This window comes from Anabrus simplex, chromosome 1, assembly GCF_040414725.1.
Source record: "Anabrus simplex isolate iqAnaSimp1 chromosome 1, ASM4041472v1, whole genome shotgun sequence".
Taxonomy (NCBI): domain Eukaryota; kingdom Metazoa; phylum Arthropoda; class Insecta; order Orthoptera; family Tettigoniidae; genus Anabrus; species Anabrus simplex.
This window is the reverse complement of record NC_090265.1, coordinates 653,280,390-653,300,645: the sequence shown is the minus strand read 5'-3', so window position 1 is coordinate 653,300,645 and position 20,256 is coordinate 653,280,390. Positions and strand designations below refer to the sequence as shown.

General features: G+C 45.0%; 1 protein-coding gene across 1 annotated transcript in view; it reads right to left on the bottom strand.

Moving 5' to 3' along the window:
• Positions 1–17,473, bottom strand: part of LOC136871695 (uncharacterized) — a 106,100-nt gene extending 88,627 nt beyond the window's left edge. Inside the window, exons 1-2 of the mRNA XM_067145214.2 lie at positions 17,376–17,473; positions 9,788–9,905 (exon numbers count right to left, since the gene is read on the bottom strand). Of these exons, the coding sequence (XP_067001315.2) occupies positions 9,788–9,905; positions 17,376–17,435 (178 nt within the window). The 5' untranslated portion in view covers positions 17,436–17,473. The remainder of the gene's footprint in view (positions 1–9,787; positions 9,906–17,375) is intronic.
• Between the last annotated feature and the right edge of the window lie 2,783 nt (positions 17,474–20,256).

Here is a 20,256-nt window from a genome sequence, read left to right as displayed (position 1 = left end):
TTGCCTGTAAGGCAGCCATGATTGTTTTCTTTTATTCTGTCGGGCTATGTGCATGCATGTGTTTTCTCCTTTTGATTTAATTCACTTCTTTGGTCCAGAGACGTTTCTCTCTCTGGCGTGCTATTATCTAACGTTTTTGTTTTACCTTTTTCCCCCTCCATTGTGCATGGAGCCTTTTTTCGGATGAGCTATGACTATTGTTGTTTTGATAATGAGTGCAAAGAGGGATATGCTGTGAATGAAGTAAATCTCGTAAAAAGAACGACCTAGTTGGGCTGTGTGAGCTGTATAATTACCTGCACATGATGTAACCTGGTTACTTTTGAGGCGGCAAGTTTGTGGTAATATTTATTTCTATCTTAGAGTGTAAAAACGCCGCATTCACCCTATAATGTTCAGACATCCACTGAACGAGGTATGCTTATGATACAATCTTTTGTCCTTTTTTTAATGTTATTGACATCACAGTTTTACCTTTCTGCTTCAATCTTATTTTATCAATAAACCTCCATTTAAATGTTATTTGGATTTTATTGCTGTATTTTAGACTGATATCCTTGTTCATCAATAATGAGGATCGTTTCCAGCTCAAGGCTGTTCTCTGCTGGCCTTTTCTAGTCGCGGTTCACGCCTCGTTTTTCCCTACGTGCGCATGCTTTTACATCTTAGAATATCGCTAGGGAAATGGGGGCGTTGCAAAGTTCGTTTTGCGGATCATTGCAAGTACCTAGGTGTTGATATAAGGAAAGATCTTCATTGGGGTAATCACATAAATCGGATTGTAAATAAAGGGTACAGATCTCTGCACATGGTTATGAGGGTACTTAGAGGTTGTAGTAATGATGTAAAGGAGAGGGCATATAAGTCTCTGGTGGGACCCCAACTAGAATATGGTTCCACTGTATGGGACCCTTGCCAGGATTACTTGATTCAAGAACTGGAAAAAATCCAAAGAAAAGCAGCTCGATTTGTTCTGGGTGATTTCCGACAAAAGAGTAGCGTTACAAAAATGTTGCAAAGTTTGAGCTGGGAAGACTTGGGAGAAAGAAGACGAGCTGCTCGACTATCCGAGCTATCAGGGGAGAGATGGCATGTGGCCTCCGGAGAGGCCTGGTGCAGGTCTTTTCATTTGACTCCCGTAGGCAACCTGCGCGTCGTGATGAGAATGAAATAATGATGAAGACGACACATACACCCAGTTCCCGTGCCAGGGGAATTAACCATTTATAGTTAAAATTCCCGACCCTGTCGGGAATCGAACCTGGAACCCCTGTGACCAAAGGCCAAATCGCTAACCATTTAGCCATGGAGCCGGACAGTGGAGGGATGGCGTGGAATGACAGGTGACGAATAAGTTTGAGTGGTGTCGTTAAAAGTAGGAAAGAGGACTATATGAAGATAACGTTGGAATTGAAGAGGACAAATTGGGGCAAATATTCGTTTATAGGAAAGCGAGCTAGGGATTGGAATAACTTACCAAGCGAGGTGTTCTATAAATTTCCAATTTCTTTGCAACCATTTAAGAAAGGGCTAGGAAAACACCAGATAGGGAATCTGCTACCTGGGCGACTGCCCTAAATGCAGATCAGTAGTGAATGATTGATAAAGCTTTTAGATTGTGGTTTCGACAGAGGACAACGGAGACAAGACAAGAATATAAGACCAAAAAGGTAGAAGCTAAAAAGGTTGTAACAGAGAAGCAGACAAAAATGGATGAAAAGTGGACAAACGTGATGGAAGAAAATAGCAAAAGAAATAAAGAAAGTGTTGTATGGAAAGGTCAAGAGTAAGAGGAAAGGCATAAGGGAAGATGTTATAATGAAAAATAAAAATGGAGATGATCAGGAAAAAATCTCAAAAGAATGTGGAAGGATTTCTTGAAGATTTACTAAACCCAGAAGGATGCATTGAGTAAGCATGGAGGAAGGAAGAAACATGGTGAGAAGTGGAGGTAGCATAGCACTGGATAAGATGAAAGGAGGGAAAACCCCAGGTTTAGATGAAGTCAGTATTGAGATGGTAAAGGCACCAGGAGATGTAGGGAAATAGTGGCTTTATCGTGTGTTGAAAGTAGTGTAGAATGGAAGTAGAAAAAGAAGAGGATATCCAGGAATAGTTAGATGCATGAGAAGATGAGGTGGAACAATACAGAATGAAAATGAATGCCAAAAAGAGCGATATAGTGATCACAACTATAAAGAAGAAGAGACGTATGAGAGGGATAATACTTGGAGGGGAACAGCTTAGAGAGATTCAAGTATAGTACCTGGGGAATATCATACAGGAAACTGGAAGAAATTATGACGAAATAATCGCTTTTTTTTTGCTAGTTGCTTTACGTCGCACCGACACAGATAGGTCTTATGGCGACGATGGGACCGGGAAGGGCTAGGAGTGGGAAGGAAGCGGCCGTGGCCTTAATTAAGGTACAGCCCCAGCATTTGCCTGGTGTGAAAATGGGAAACCACGGAAAACCATTTTCAGGGCTGCCGACAGTGGGGTTCGAACCTACTATCTCCCGAATACTGGATACTGGCCGCACTTAAGCGACTACAGCTATCGAGCTCGGTACGAAATAATCGAGCGTCGAAGATAAACAGGAGCGTTCCTGGAAAGTGTCAGAAGCCTGGTTTAGAGCAAGGATGTCCCTCAGAGAAGCAAATGAGTGATATACAGGAAGTACTATGTACTTATTCTGACGTATGCAGCAGAAACTTGGGTAATGAGGCAGAGAGCCGTGACTAGGATACAGGCAATTGAAATGAAATTTCTGAGAAGCAGGATGGGACTGACATAGAATGGATAGTATGTGAAATGAGAAGGTTAGAGATATCGTAAAATTAGAGCCGTTACAGAACAGGATAGAGGCATCTAGACTTAGATGGTATGGACACATGAAGAGAATGACAGAGGAAAGGATACCGAGGAGAATGCACGAAATGGAGATAACAGGAAAACAACCAAGAGACAGATGGATAAAATTAGTGGAAGAGTGTGTACAGAGAAGAGGAGAGGACAGGGCAAGAGTGACGAGGGAGAAGTGGTGGGAAGACAAGAGGAGATGGAGAGGCTTATGTTCGAAGCAGACCTGACAACAGCTGGAAACTGCATGTGATGGTGAAGAAGATGAATTGTTAATTCAAGACACTCTAGCTTCACTTACACACAAAAACCACAGTAGTTACATTTTAATTTGGTCATCCATTTCGTGTAGTTTCCTTTTTTAATAAACAAAGGCTTGCATTTCTGCTTCAATGTGCCTTTATTCATGAACTAAATTAGTACATACAATATTCTAGAATTCCTATAATACTGTATTGAAGTTTCAAATTTCCTTTTCTATTTCATAAAATTATTACATTATAACACAGCGGTTCAGACGGTAGAGCACAGGCTTTCTGACGTTGAGTTAGCGAGTTCAATCCCAGCTCAGTCCACTGGTATTGGAAGATATTCAAATGCGCTAGCCTCGTGTTGGTAGATTTATCGGCTTGTAAAGGAACTCCAGTGGGACAAAATTCCAGCACCACGGCATCTCCAAAAACCGAAAAAGTAGTTAGTACTTGCACATCTCATCAGACAAGAGAATAGATTATTTCATTCGTGGCAGTGAAACAGTCCCAAATTATAGCATCATGAACATGAGTTCCCTTCCCCTCCCTCCCTTTCGATACACCGAATTCTGCACTTGTCGACTCAAAATCACTTAAATATGTCTCTCGATAACGACTCTGTAATCCTCAAAAGTTCCATTTATTTACAATCGGCCTTACCTCGTACCGACACAGATAGATCTTATGGCGACGATGGGACAGGAAAAGGCTTGGAGTGAGAAGTAAGCGGCCGCGGCCTTAGTTAAGATACAGCCTCAGCATTTTCCTGGTGTGAAAATGGGAAACCACGGAAAACCATCTTCGGGGATGCCGACAGTAGGATTCGAACGCACTATCTCCCGAATGTTCAAATGTTCCAGCTCGTTTTGATGTCATCGATACATTCCAGACGTGTAATCTGATGCCGTTCTCAGTTTCTAGCATCACCTTTGATTTTGAAACTCATTTCAGTCATATTCAGGAGTGTTGAGATTGGGTCTAAAGCCAAACAAAACCGGGAAAACTTAAGATATCCCCCCTTCCCTGAAATATGCTTCCTGATTGGAAAGCTGCCTGTATGCACACTTTCAAGCCAACTGTGAGGTGCTATGGCATATGCTTTCTTATAGTCCATAACACTGGCGTAGCCAAAGGGGGTCAGGGGGGCCGCCCCCACAAAAAAAAAGATTCCTGAAACTAAAACGAGGATCAACCGTTGTTTTACGTACGGTACGAACAACTTAGTCCACCTCTGTGGTGTAGTGGTTAGTGTGATTAGCTGCCACCCCCAGAGGTCCGGGTTCGATTCCCGGCTCTGCCATGAAATTTGAAAAGTGGTATGAGGGCTGGAACGGGGTCCACTCAGCCTCGGGAGGTCAACTGACTAGAGGGGGGTTCGATTCCCTCCTCAACCATCCTGGAAGTGGTTTTCTGTGGTTTCCCACTTCTCCTCCGGGCAAATGCCGGGATGGTACCTAACTTAAGGCCACGGCCGCTTCCTTCCCTCTTCCTTGTCTATCCCTTCCAAACTTCCCATCCCCCCACAAGGCCCCTGTTCAGCATAGCAGGTGAGGCCTCCTGGGCGAGGTACTGGTCATCCTCCCCAGTTGAATCCCCCGACCCAGAATCTGAAGCTCCAGGACACTGCCCTTGAGGCGGTAGAGGTGGGATCCCTCGCTGAGTCCGAGGGGAAAACCGACCCTGAAGTGTAAGCAGATTAGGAACGAACGAACGAACAACTTAAAAACTTACGCTTCAAAGAATCCACTAGCAAGGCTCAGTAGGGCCATACATAATTCTCCATATTTGTACTGCCTGAATGAAAGGAAAACACTTGGGATTGTGATGCGCGGGGATATTTCCCTGTAAAGGCCTCAGTATTGGGAATATAACCATGTGTTGACAAAAATTAATGTCAAGAGATGAGAAAAAGGGCAATTAGAAAGGGATTACTCAGTAGGGGGCCGGAACGTGACCATCGAGATAACGAGGGCCAGGGCCAGAAACAGTTGCAAGCTTACAACATCGTGTCAGCTTTTGCACATCGGTTCCAGGAAACAACAATGCCCTAGGGATCCTGGAGTTGTACCGTGGTTGAGAGATGTGCTGTGTTTAAGTAGCAGCGTTGGGAAGACTGTGAAAGGATTGTGACCTGCACGTTAGTTCCTCATTTTGTGCCATATACGTAACTTTTTTGAAGATGGACCGTTTTTTTATATAGAAGCCAAAACCATGTGCATTCTCGGTAAGTTATGAAAAAGTTTCTTTTAATTATTCTAACAGTAGCAATACAGATCGCGGATGCGTACCTAAGTTCTATAGGTTGGCCTATATATTTTGTCAAATGCCCGGAGAATGATTGGAACCTCAAGTGACACCATCAAAAGTGCGGGTAACTATTTTGTAATTAGCGGGCGTGATAACTCAGTTCCAATAGTTCTATCTTCTCATCAAGACGGCCGAGGCTTGAATAGCAGTCGATGCATGAAACATTTTTAAAATGGGAAGTCACGTTCTATTGGTTCGGATTCTATTTAAAACACTTGATCCCGACCCTTACCTTTCTTTAATACTTTTGAGCCATAGGCGCATCATTTATGGTGGTGTATTTTGAGTATCCAACCATTCTTCGGGCTTATCTTGTACCTTAAATGGTGAGTGGATGATGTGGTGTACCCACAAAATAATTTCAATGGGTGGGATATAAGTCCAGGCCAGTAGCGTGGATAGAACTTGTCCTTGGAAGGGGTTGTGAAAAGAGTTTTTATTTTGAATTTGCTATACGTCACACTGTAGGTCTTATGGCGACGATGGGAAAGGAAGGGGCTAGGAGTGGGAAGGCAGCGACCGTGGCCTTAATTAAGGAACCCCATCATGTGCCTGGTGTGAAAATGGGAAACCACGGAAAACCATCTTTAGGGCTGCCGACAGTGAGGTTCAAACCCACTATTTCCCGGATGCAAGCTCACAGCTGTGCACCCCTAACCGCACGCCCAACTCGCCCGGTGAATATGAAAAGAAAACCGGTCCTACCAAGTGCGGAGACGGATCTTCAGTAGATATTGATGGTTTTTGATTATTACCATGTAATTATATCCAACAATCGAAATCATACCTTCTGTACTCTTAACATAAACCGGCTGCGTTATTGAAACTGTTCGTAAAATTGATAAGATCGTTCTTCGTTTGTGAGGAAGTAGAATCTTCATTTGATTTGTCTTTTTTTTTTTTTTTTTTTAAAGGTGACTATCTTCCAGGTCGTAGATATTTCGATTACGGGAGACTCAAGGCCAACTCTGCCAACTCTATTGCACCCACAAACACGGCTGTATCTTTCCCATCCCCATAACTTTTCTTAATTCTGTCAGTGCCGGGAATCGAATGCAGGATGCCTTAAGTCAAATTCTAAAATCAGGATACCTAAAAGTAAACAGTTGGCGCCACCATGTAGGGGTAGGCGCCGGGTTCGATTCTCGGGCAGGTCCAGCATTTTTACCTGGATCTGAGGGCTGGTTCGAGGCACACTCAGCCCACGTGCTTATATTGAGGAGCTATCTGTCGGTGAGATGGCGGGCCCGGTCTAGAAAGCCAAGAATAACGGCGGAGAGGATTCGTCGTGTTGACCACATGACACCTCGTAATCTGCAGGCATTCGGGCTGAACAGTGGTCGCTTGGTAGGCGATGGCCGTTCGGGACTGTTACGCCATGGAGTTTGGATTGGAAAAGTAAACAGAGAAGGAAGAGACATCCCTGCAAGGCTCTTTAGCTTCCAGCCAGTTCTTCTGTCCGGTCGCGTGCATTTAGGACAGTTGGAAAACATATGCCTTAATAAATGCTCCTCATAAAATCTTTGTAAAAATACTAACTGCATCTATTTATAACAATGATCACAAACGCCTCCTTTTCATGTGGCTCAGTTGGTTGAGTCACTATCCTTCTGAGTCCGAGTTCGCAGGTTCAAATCCCGGCTTGGGTCGGTGGCCCTTAAAACGGTGTTGAAATGGCAACAGCTCCATGTCGTTGGTTTCTGGCACGTTAATAAAAATTATACATACGAATATTAGCGTCACAAAACTGTAAATTTATACTACTATATTCTGTATCCCACGCTTGGAGGGAAACTAACAGGACAAGGTAAACCCTACCTAGCATAGCATGTTGTGACGGTATTTTTCTTTACCAACTAACAAAATATCTATAACATTCTACATATGTTGTGTGTATGTGTGTAATTCTTTGCCGCGTTATTTGTATAAAATGTCACTTCTTTAGAGCTTATCACATGACCATTATTACAATAAAATTACCGTATTTATTCTAAACCAGAATATTGCATCTTTACTCAAACTATATATTATTGCAATAATTTCACTTGTACTCGAAATATATGTAATGCTGCAGTTATATTGGGATAGGAATAACAGAGGTTGGCGGGGAGGGGGAGGGGGGAGATTGTCCAAGGAGTCCAGACACCCCAGGAGTTTTAACGAATGTACGTACTTTCATTAAGCATTTTATATATAATGTAGATTATTATTAGCTTCCGGAATCTGCACGAATCCACCACTCTTACTTGGATCCAAGGATACTCATTTCCGTTTTCAGGTATTCTATACTACCTAAACTGTGGAAGTCTGGGCACCTAACAAAATAAAATTCTGGATGAAGAACTACCTTAATGCCCCCTCCCCCCTCCCCAAACTGAAATCCTGCCTACCCTACTGGTCCATGAAACAATTAAATAGATTCTTCTTCTTCCATCGCTTTCTAAACACCTTTGAGGTCGCGGGTGCAAACTGTGTCGCACATGTGGATGTGGCCCTGTTTTACGGCCGATGCCCTTCCTGACGCCAACCCTAAAACAAGTAAACAAATGATGCTGCTTATTTATCGCTCGGTTTATAATCACACTGTCAATGACACGCTGTTCCTTATACCCCCAATGAATTCTTCCTACAGACTTTCTGTTCTTCTGTGAGTATGTCATTGTTATTACAGTGCTAAGTGATCTCTGCAGGGCAACCAGCCATTATCTTTTAAAAAGACGTTCAAGCAAGTGATGGCCTGAATTATGGTAGGGTTGGTTTTATTTGATCCTTTCGTTTCACGAATGTCACTCCTTCACTCAGGTTGGTACATGGAATGGATTTAGAAGAAATTTATTCATGAATTTCAGAATCATTGCATATAAGTTTGTGAACTTCTTTAAAAAAATGTTAAATTCATAAATAACTGGACACTCTCAGTTGTGACGTTTTCCTATAACTTCCTTGAGAACTTTATTATTATTATTATTATTATTATTATTATTATTATTATTATTATTATTATTATTATTATTATTATTATTATTATTATTATTACCGCGCGAGTTAGCGGTGCGGTTAGGGACGCGCGGCTGAGAGTTTGCATTCGTGAGATAGTGGGTTCGAACCACACTGACGGCACTCCTGAAGACGGTTTTCTGTAGCTTACTATTTTCACACAAGGCAAATGCTGGGGTTGTATCTTAATTAAGGCCACGGCCGCTTCCTTCCCACTCCTTGCCGTTTCCTATCCCATCGTCGCAGTAAGACATATCTGTGTCGGTACGACGTGAAGCCAATTGTAAAAAATATTCTTCTTCTTCGCCACTTTTCCCACATCTGTGGGGTCGCGGGTGCAAACTATGCCATACATGTGGATTTGGCCCTGTTTTACGGCCGCATGCCCTTCCTGACGCCAACCCTATATGGAGGGCTGTAATCACTATTGCGTATTTCTGTGGTGGTTGGTAGTGTAATGTGTTGTCTGAATATGAATAGGAGAGTGTTGGGACAAACGCAAACATCCGGTCCCCGGGCCAGAAGAATTAATCAGACGGGATTAAAATCCACGATCCGGCCGGGAATCGAACCCTGGACCCTCTGGTCCAAAGGCCAGCACGCTAACCATTTAGCCATGGACGTAAAAAATAAAAAAATAGATTATTATTATTATTATTATTATTATTATTATTATTATTATTATTATTATTATTATTATTATTATTATTATTATTATTATTACGTTAATATGGGTCGGCAGAACACCCGGGCTCAATTTGAAACTTTGTCGGGTATTTAAGACCGGGTACACTTCCTACCCAGTATTCGGGAGATAATTAGTTCGAACCCCACTGTCGGCAGCCCTGAAGATGGTTTTCCGTGGTTTTCCATTTTCACACCAGGCAAATGCTGGGGCTGTGCCACGGCCGCTTCCTTCCCAGTCCTAGCCCTTACCTGTCCCATCGTCGCCATAAGATCGATCTGTGTCGGTCCGACGTAAAGCAAATAGCAAAAAAAAAAAAAAACCAACACTTCCTACCCCCACACGATGGGCCAAGTGAAAAATATCACAGAAAGCCAGAATTCGAACCACGGAGATGTGGATTGTAAGACGAGATCACTGTGTCAGCAAACTTCCTTTAATAATAATAATAATAATAATAATAATAATAATAATAATAATAATAATAATAATAATAATAATAATAATATTAATAATAATAAATGATTATCTACTATTTTGACTAGGTGCTTGCTTCCGATGTTAAATGTTCAAAGGAATAAATTCCAACACAGTCGGTTAGCATTTTAGAGAGCTTGCCACAGGGTTCGGGTTGTATTTAAAATTTTTAGGAGAGAAAATTATAAAGGAAATGGATACCACTTACCTAAGAAGTAGACAACGCCGGTGAACTGCAAAATGTTGCTTAGATCAGGCTGAGCGACTGAACATTTGTATACCAGAATGCCATAAATGGCAACTGCCAGCTGAATACATCCTTGTACCTAGAAAGATATGAAACACAGTTATTAAAATATTTTCAACCTGCATTGTTTAAATCCGATAGTTCGGAGGCTAGGTGTATATGTGTGCCGCCTTCAGCATTAGAATTCATCGCAGGTAGTGTCGCATTCTCATAGACATGCAAGTCGCCCGCCTTTTAAGCGTCAAGTCGCAAGACCTGCTCCAGGCCACTTACTGACATTAACACAGCCACGCCCAGAAGCCAAGATTACACTGGTGAAACAGGTAGCTGAAAAAATCCTCCCGCTAGCCATACCAGGTCCTCTTCCCCCACAAAAGTAAAACCATTCGAAAATCCTCTTCAATTTAAGGCTTCATCTGAAGCATCTCAGAACTTCGTTTACAACGTTGACCACATTATCCTTTTTCCTCTAGTCGCCAGAACCCAAGAAGAAGTACTACTTGAGCACAGACGCGCTATTTTCAACATCGTCTACGAACAGCACATGTACCTCAATTTCGTTCAAGAAATACAAAACTTCATGACTATCATTGTTCCTAACAAAAACCAGCACATCAAAAAATTTACCCAAGCTCTCACCAAAGCATATCTTCTCTTCACTGTAGCTCACCGTCCTTTGAACTGAATCCCACTCAGCTAAAGTACTCAAACCAAGGAACCCCACCCCAATAATCATCTCTAAATTCAAACAACAAATGCTTCTTTAGAAACACCACCCACCAAAGCTTCACCAGCTACAAAATCTAAACAAACCGAAACAAATAAAAAAATCACGAGTGAAGCACAGCCAATCCACATAAAGATTCCCATGGCTAATGTCTCCATTAAAATGGAACCTGGGCTATCAAATTCCCACGCCTCCCGCACAAACTCAAAGGCTTCACATACAATTAACTCACTTCTCAAACATGCCTACGATAACCCAATTGTACATTAACTATTCAATGTTTCAACTGTCTTAAGCTGAATTCAACTGCTTACTGTAAATCTTCCACCCATTATACCAACTGCCCCAATAACATGACACCGGGCGAGTTGGCCGTGCGCGTAGACGCGCGCGGCTGTGAGCTTGCATCCGGGAGATAGTAGGTTCGAATCCCACTATCGGCAGCCCTGAAAATGGTTTTCCGTGGTTTCCCATTTTCACACCAGGCAAATGCTGGAGCTGTACCTTAATTAAGGCCACGGCCGCTTCCTTCCAACTCCTAAGCCTTTCCTATCGCATCGTCGCCATAAGACCTATCTGTGTCGGTGCGACGTAGAGCCCCTAGCAAAAAAAAAAAATAATAACATGACACAGGACAATATAGTTAATACGTATATCTAGCGGCCTTTTGGCCATGTCAAATAACGTAGATTAGGTTAGCCACTTTTGACCCGATTGTGTCTTGTCACCTTTTGAAAAGTAGCATTGCAAAAATGTTGCAATGTCAGAGCTAGGACTTGGGAGAAAAGCGGCGAGCTGTTCGACTGAGTGGTGTGTTCCGAGCTGTCAGTGGAGAGATGGTGTGACAGTAGACGAATAAGTCTGAGTGGTGTTTTTTTTTTTTTTTAAGTAGTAAAGATCACAATATGAAGATAAAGTTTGAATTCAAGAGGACAAATTGGGGCAAATATAGGAAGAAGAGTTAGGGATTGGAATAATTTACTAAGGGAGATGTTCAATCAATTTCCAAATTCTTTGCAATTATTTAAAAAAAGACTAGGTAAAAAACAGATAATGTGCCACCTGGACGCCTGCGCTAAATGCAGATCAGTGATGATTGGTTGGGTTTGGTAACTTAAAGCCCAAAGAAAACCAAACCCCACGGCACTTAACGCCCTTGAAAGGGCCTTGGCATGCCCAGCGACCGCTGCTCAGCCCGAAGGCCTGCAGATTACGAGGGATCGTGTGGTCAGCACGGCCGTTTTTCTGGACTTTCGAGACCGGGGCCACCATCTCACCGTCAGATAGCTCCTCAATTCTAATCGCATAGGCTGAGTGAACCTCGAACCAGCCCTCAGGTCGAGAGAAAATTCTCTCACCGGGGCCTCCGGGTGAGAGGCAGGCACGCTACCCCTACACCACGGGGCCGGACAACTTACAGCCCCTCTCACTTAATATGGGGATCTTGGATACTTCTATTAGTACTACACTGTTCTCAGACTGTCTGAGAACTGACACCGAGTCCGGTGAAATGAGAGTTGATGGTTGTTGATGCCAGCTACCAGTGGGACCAGTTCGGTACTACCCAGTGCACCAACTGTTATGGGAACGATGCTACCTCTTTCCCTCTTTCCTACATAAAGAAGGCAATCATAGCACAGTACAAGCAGCAGTACTCTTAACCAACAATATATTCCCCTCCACCCTCCAATCTCCGCACCTACCACACCACAAACAATATCGAATCCACAACCAGCAGGAAACTTATGAAGATCACAGCCTCGTACAAGCAATCCTATTAGTATTGCTAGCCAAATTTCCCCCCTCCTCCCCATTCAGATCTAATTTGGCCTAAGCCAACAATATCCCAGAAGCCAGGATCACACGGTGGATTGAGAAGCTGAGCCAAGAAGGAACAGTAGCGTAGCCAGAATCGGTCGTTAGGGAGGGAGAGGGGAGAGGGTTGTCATAATAAGCTATTTGCTTTACGTCGCACGGACAGGAGGAGCAGCTAGGCAGTGACGTGCTTCCCGCTGACTCATCTCTCCTCGCCAGGCGATGTCTTTCTAAGCACTAGCCAGGCAACTGTACTTGATAGTACATCTTCCAAGAGAGCATTGTCTACTGTGTGTACTTCTAAGTACGCAGTACGAGCATTGTCAGGCAGCACTTTTTAGTGCTATCTCTCTTTCAGGTTTTTATTTCAGGAAACTACATGAATGGCGGAACTGCGAGACGACCTACCAGACGGCTATAGGGAAGCAGTGGCGGAGACTGTTCAGTGCGTCGACCACAGGACCGTCCCGCTAAATCTGACGCTCCCTGCTCTGATGGTGTACTATCGACCGGGACATGACGGCTACAGGGAGGCCTACCTCATCATCGAACTCCTCATCAGGCTAGAGGGGGCTGCAGGGAAGGACCTCTCAACCGACGTCATCGAGAATATCCTGAACTGGGAGATAATCATTCGCCCCATGGATCCAGGCCAGATCGGCCGCTATGAGAGGAACTTTTCTGCCTACTTTCAGGTCAGCTGACTACCAGAATGGAGAAGCTGCCCTGCCGCTACCGGCAGCCACCCAGACGTCAAAGGGGGCGTATACAGTCGAGACGCAGACAGCCAGGAGGCAGAGAAACAAGCAGGTGGGAGCGGTCCCACGCTTCTTGGCTCCTCCGGAGCCGAGGACCGAGCACCGCGATGGTGCAACCTAAGTTGATCTGCTGTACTTCACAAAGTACACGCAGACCGACAGAGCCGCCAACCAGGAACGTCCACCACCTGCCCGAACCGCCCTGAGGAGGCCCACCAGCCGGGCGCAGACCAGGAAGACGACCCGGACGGCGGAAGGCGGCACGGAGTCTGACGCCCCTGGGCGTTCAGAGGCTGCCACGCAGGCTCGGCCTGCTAACGCCTCGTTCACGATACAGATATCGATGTGCGCCCCTCAGGACAGGGAATGTAACAAGATGCCAGCAACGACCGACGCCGACCAGGAGGAGGGAGAAGTCGGCGCTGCAGCGGCACCACCCGCTACCCAAGGATCACCAGGCCAGGAGGAGGGCCACCATGACGAGGCCTCCTCCCCCGCTGAGCAGAGACCGCCGCCAGGAAGCAGACGAAGTCAGCCCACCTTGAGAGGGCCGCCCAGCCGCAACCCAGGAATGCTCCCAGGACAGCAGTCGACCGAGGAGCCAATCAGGAGAGGACCTCAGCAGGTAATAGCAATCAAGTGAGATCGAAACGTCCCCCACAGCAGCTCTTTCAGTGTTTCCGCTGTTTGAGTGGGGGCCACGGGCAGGAGAGGTGTGAGCTCTTAGTGAGGTGCAACCGTTGTGAAGGTGATCACCACTACACTGCCTGCGCAGCACCTAAAGGCGCCGATGTGCGCTAACTGCGCGGGGGGCCACCCGACCTCTCATCGCAGTTGCCCTGTGTACCGGGCCATGACGCGGGCAGAGAGGCAGGAGGTCCAGCGTCATGACCCACCCCCATCCAGGAGGCCCCCGCCCAGGCGGGCTTGACCTCATTCTCCGGGATCGGAGACTGGTTACGAGGGACTCCAAGGCGGCGGCGCTGTGCGGCGGGCCCTAGTGGCTATCGACGCATGGCTCCGCAACCGGCGAGGCCCGCGCCAGTCACGGCAGTGCCCAGATGGACTGATCCCTTGACAACTGGAATGGCGAGAATACAAATCATGGCTGGTGCATGATACCTTTTCTCTACTAACACAAACACCTGGACCTGTGCAGAACCACATCCTTGCATGTACTATCAAAATATGTCAGGTTTTACATGTAGGCTCTTTCTTTTTCTGCCTATGTGGTTTTCCCTGACCCTTAATACCACGCCTTAACACCACATACCTAACACAAACTCTGGCCTTAGCGAGTCTAACTCGGAAACAGGCAGATACTCCTTGTATCACTTCCCACTCTTCCCTGCTATCTCTTTTCTTCTTAGAAATAGTAGCATGTCGGAGGCAATGTAGACTGAGTCGATTGCCACACGGGGAGAGCGAGCTTCGGCCATCCCCCCACCCCCGCCGAAAAAATAGCACGGACACAGATAGGTCTTATGGCGACGTGGGACAGGAAAGGCCTAGGAGTGGGAAGGAAGCGGCCGTGGCCTTAATTAGTGTATAGCCCCAACATTTGCCTGGTGTGAAAATGGGAAACCACGGGCTGCCGACAGCAGGGTTCGAACCCACTATCTCCCGGATGCAATCTCACAGCTGCGCGGCCCTAACCGCACGGCCAACTCGCTTGGTGTCATTATAAGGACACTGATACAAGTAAATTATAGATCTGTTGGTTCTACAATTATGTCTCTGAATGTTTATTTAGTTTATTTTCAGTTTCTGTTTTGTGAATATTTAATGGGGGGAGGTTCTAACCCCCAGTAACCCCTGGCTACGCCCCTGCCCTCGAACCTCTATAAGAACGGTCTCATTTACCCCAAGGAACCCAGTTTATTTTCTAGATGGAACTGAACAGACACATTATATGATGGCCTCCGGAGAAGCCTGGTGTGGGTCTTTTTCTCGTAGACGGCCCATTAGGCGGCCTGCATGTCTCTGAAGACATAGGATGGTTTCTAATGCTGAATAGGCTACGTCACACATACACCCAACCCCCGAGCCATTGGAATTGACCAATTAAGGTTAAAATCCTCGACCCAGCCGGGAATCGAACTTGGGACCCTCTGGACCAAAGGCCAGCACGCTAACCATTTAGCCATGGAGCCGGACAACAGACACATTGACTGAGTGAGATTGCCAGACTGACGAATGCACGCGGCAAGCGTGCGATTTTGGCAAAATTATACCCTGCTACCCTTCGTCGCAGAACATGCTACACATTGCTCCGCGGGTCTCCGCTACTTGTTGTGGTGCTGTACAATTCGGTTAGCTGGGACGATCGATATTTTGTGCGTATTTCCGCTAAGTACTTTTCTTAATAATGAAAGAAATTAAAGAAGAGAATTATCTCAGAAGACAACAGAGTTTGTACATTTTTCTTCTTCTTCTTCTTGGTTTTTCCCTCGGATTCAGCGAGGGATCCCACCTCCACCACCTCAAGGGCAGTGTCCTGGAGCGTGAGACATTGGGTCGGGGGATACGACTGGGGAGGATGACCAGTACCTCGCCTAGGCGGCCGCACCTGCTATGCTGAACAGGGGCTTGTTGGGGCATGGGAAGATTGGAAGGCATAGGCAAGGAATAGGGAAGGAAGTGGCCGTGGCCTTAAGTTAGGTACCATCCCGACATTTGCCTGGGGAAGTGGAAAACCACGGAAAACCACTTCCAGGATGGCTGAGGTGGAAATCGAACCCACCTCTACTCAGCTGACATCCCGAAGCTGAGTGGATCCCGTTTCAGCCCTCGTACCACTTTTCAAATTTCGTGGCAGAGCCTGGAATCGAACCCGGGCCTCCGGGGGTGGCAGCTAATCACACTAACCACTATACCACAGAGGCGGACTGTATAATTCCCTAAAAACATAATTCTTAGTTTCAGGTGGCTAAATTGGAATAAAAATCTAATGTTGTCTCTACAAAATGGATGCTTGTCATTAACGATTTACCTACCAGGTCACTCTCCAATAAGAAGAGGTTAGGAATGTTGGATTCCTTTGTTGCTTACTTAGAAATTGGTCTTTCAACAGTACAACCCGGTTTCGATCACGATGATTATAACTAGTGCCCGCATAATTCTAGAAGCAAAAATACGGACATATTTCTCGGAATTAGGAACTGGCAAATTGAAACACCGATGCCGATAAAAGAAACTGGGCGACACATATTGAAATGAATTGATAAATCAGATAAACAACTTTAGGCCCAATACGATTAACTTAGTAGGTACCTTGACTACTGTGAGGTATCAAGAGTCGATTCTTCATCCCAGGCATTTACAGGAAGACAGTATGCTTCTGGTTACAAACTTAATTGTGATCCGTTTTGACAGCTATCAGTTACCAATTGATTGTAACTTATTACGAGCAAAACCAGTATTGATTAGGTTGACCTTAAATAATGTAGTAAAACACTAAATGACTTTTAATTGTATAATGTCCGGCTCCATGGCTAAATGGTTATCGTGCTGGCCTTTGGTCCAGTGAGTCCCGGGTTCGATTCCCGGACGGGTCGGGGATTTTAACCTTCATTGGTTAATTCCAATGTGTGTGTCGTCTTCAGCATTAGAATTCATCATAGGTAGGGCCCCATTCTCATAGACGCGCAGGTCGCCTATGCGGCGTCAACTCGAAAGCCTTGCACTCGGCCTCTTCGGAGGCCACAAGCCATTATTATATTGTATAATCACGCCGTGCTTCTATTTAATTTTTTTCTTTGGTTAAAGTTTTATATGATCACATTCGAAATTTCGCTCAGAGAGCATAACAATTTTTGGCATTATAAAGCTATTTTTGTCAGTTTTGATGTCTGCCCCCGCACCCACTACATCCCTAGGACCCAGGTACTTCATGTTGTATGTACATATTTTGGCCCCCACTTATAATTCCCAATCGTCGCTACTCTCTGCATCAACCCCTTTTGAACTTCAAACGTCAAACAAAACTGAACTCTTCAAGACATTTCTTTCTCTAGTGAGTGTCTGAATCTCTGATCCCTTTTAGAAAATGAAGGTAATAAAAGAATTATTAGAACATGAAGAAAAAAATCCACCTAAAAATAAAGAACGAGAAAGGCTAGAAAAGCAAGTGAATGGGAATAAACATTTCTTCTCTCTTGTTTGTAGATAAAAGACCTAAATTTGTAGTGAACTATGTCGAAATAGCAGCAAAGACCAGATAAGAAGAACAAACAGTAGGGTTACTCACGAGGGAGAGGAGTGACGCGAAGACGATTGTGGATCGCGGGGAACAACACTGTCGAGCCATGTCCTCATTCGGTAGACACTATAGAAACTGGTCCGGGGAGCACGGCAGGTGATGTAGTGTGCAGAGATAAGATAAGGCGATAACAACACCTCAACTCTTGCTATTCCTAGTAATTATGTTGTCATCTCCGCCTCATAGTTGTCACCCTAAGATAACACTTTGAAAATGCTGCCACTGTGTGAGTCGTATTTTGACATTAGAATATATCTACTGTTTCGATCCAGTACTGGGCCCCAGAAACGTGTGTACCAGACTTCCTTATAAAACCAAACCCCATGACGCAACAGCCCCGAAGGGCCATGGCCTACCAAGCGACCGCTGCTCAATCCGAAGGGCTGAGTCGGCACAACGAATCATCTCTGCAATTATTCTTGTCTTTCTACACCGGTGCCGCCATTTCACCGTCAGATGGCTCCTCAACTGTAATCACGTAGGCTGAGTGGACCTCGAACCAGCTCTCAGATCCAGTTAAAAATCCCTGACCTGGCCGAGAATGGAACTTGGGGCCTCCGGGTAAGGCTCTCTTCACCCACACCGGTTTTGACCGGCCGTCAATTGACCGGCCGGTCTGAGTTTCATTTTCACACTTGCCGGTTGAAACCGGACGTTCAGTAACACGCCAGCTCTTGTACAGTATGGATCATAGTCGAATTATTGCCATGTGGCTTTTGTACAAACGTTACCGAAAAAGTAATAGAATTCGATGGGTTCATCCAATAAATGAAAAGAGGGACGAATTAGGTCTGTTTTATATGCTAATTGAAGATCTAAGAAAAGATGGAAAAAAGCTCTTTAACTATTTTCATATGTCCATTTCTCATATTGGTGCCGTCAAAGGGTTAAGACCTAACAGTGGGGCCGATGACCTCGATGTTAGGCCCCTTTAAACAACAAGCATCATCATCATCCTCAGACCTAACAGTGTCTGCGTGTGTTTAAAATGCAATAAGGGAAAGGTGTTTCTGTAGTTAGGTCATCACTTGCAATAAAAGTTACTTACCAAAAATGTTTTTTTTCACTATCACTGAATTCTCCAAAATCTTCCTTCAGACCTTCACAAACTTCCTTCCACCCCTTCCTTGTACCATCCCGATCTTTTTAGATACCTATCACTTGACTTATCCCACAACACAGGTCTTGCCTGAACTAACGATATCAGTAGTTCTATATCAATTTCGATGTCCTCCATATTTACACTCAGCTTTACTTTCTGAGAGCAGACGGACGATTGATGGCCGGTGTGTGTGTGAAAACTAGGGGCGGTGCGTGGTATTGTTGCAGTGTTGCACAACTCCCAGTAATTTTACGCTTCATTTGTCGTATTTTCTTCAGATGTTTTAGTTTAATAAACCTAACATATATTCGAGAACATGTTAAAATCAACCATCTTTGATCGTTCGCTGAACTAATGCTTCGTAACGGATAAATAAACGCTGCTGGCTTCGAAGAATCAAACTCAGGGGGTTTGCTTTCTTACGGCAACTCCCTAGCGGGCAGCGCGGCGCAACGTACCTCAGCAGGAACGAGCCCAAGCCTGCATAGTATCAGGTAGCATGCTCGCTGGTATCGGTCTCAGGGAGTTTTACGAGACTAGCAAGTCCCCTATCAAGAAACAGTTCCAAATGTCTCCGTTAGATTGCGCCACTCTGCGGATATTACGTCATTTCTACTTTCCTCTCGCAAAGGTAATTCATTTCCATTTTTTAAATTTACAAATTTCATTTACTTTGCACTGACGCAGATAATTCTTATGGCGACGATAGAATATGAAAGAGCTAGGAGTTGGAAGGAAGCGGCCGTGGCTTTAATTAAGGCACAGTCACAGCATTTGCCTGGTGTGAAAATGAGAAACCGCGGAAAACCATATTCAGGGCTTCCGACAGTGGTGTTCGAACCCACTATCCCCCGGTGTGTGTGAAAGTAGCCTAAGAGGCAGGCACGCTACCCCTACACCGCGGGGCGGGCACCAGATTTCCTTGAGTAATTTCAAGACTGTAAACGCTAGTTAGTGCACAAGCTCACAGCTACGCGACCCCAATCGCGTGGCCAACTTGCAGGGTAATTTCTTTTTCATGCCATACCAGACCACCCACAGTATTACCAATATCTTGCTTCAATGAAAAACAGGAGGGCAAATTTTCAATTCATGTGAGGCAACAGTAACTGTGCCAGGTTAAGTGGCTCAGACGGTTGAGGCGCTGGCCTTCTGACCGCAATGTGGCAGGTTCGATCCTGACTCAGTCCGGTGGTATTTGCAGGTTCTCAAATACGTCAGCTTCGTGTCAGTAGATTTACCGGTATGTAAAAGGACTCATGTGGGACTAAATTCCGGCACTTCAGTGTCTCCGAAAACCGTAAAAAGTCATTAGTAAAAAAACCAATAACATTATTAATAAGAGTGACTCTAGTTATAGTGTATAATTACACTCTTATTTCCTGGGTTGTAATTGCCAGATATATTTCAGTTTTAGTAAGAATGTACTTAACGATAATAGAGTTTCTTGTTATTTCTGGAAGCTATGAAAATGTGACACTGAAAATTTTGGTGCAACATCCAGCTTCAGATACCACCAGCCGCTAATGGTGAAAACACTCATACAATCACGTTCACCTCTGTCGGCCTGCTACCGTCCGGCAACCGGGCCCTCCAGTGAGTGTGTCCGGCTGCTACACGGCACTTTACTGGGCACCGGCAGGAGTGGAAGCTATAATGCTTTTAAATACAGTAATCCACTACTTCGTTCGGCAAGAACCGGCCGGTCAAAACCGGTGTGTGTGAACGTAGCCTAAAGGCCGGTCTCCACTGATTAACATTTAACAA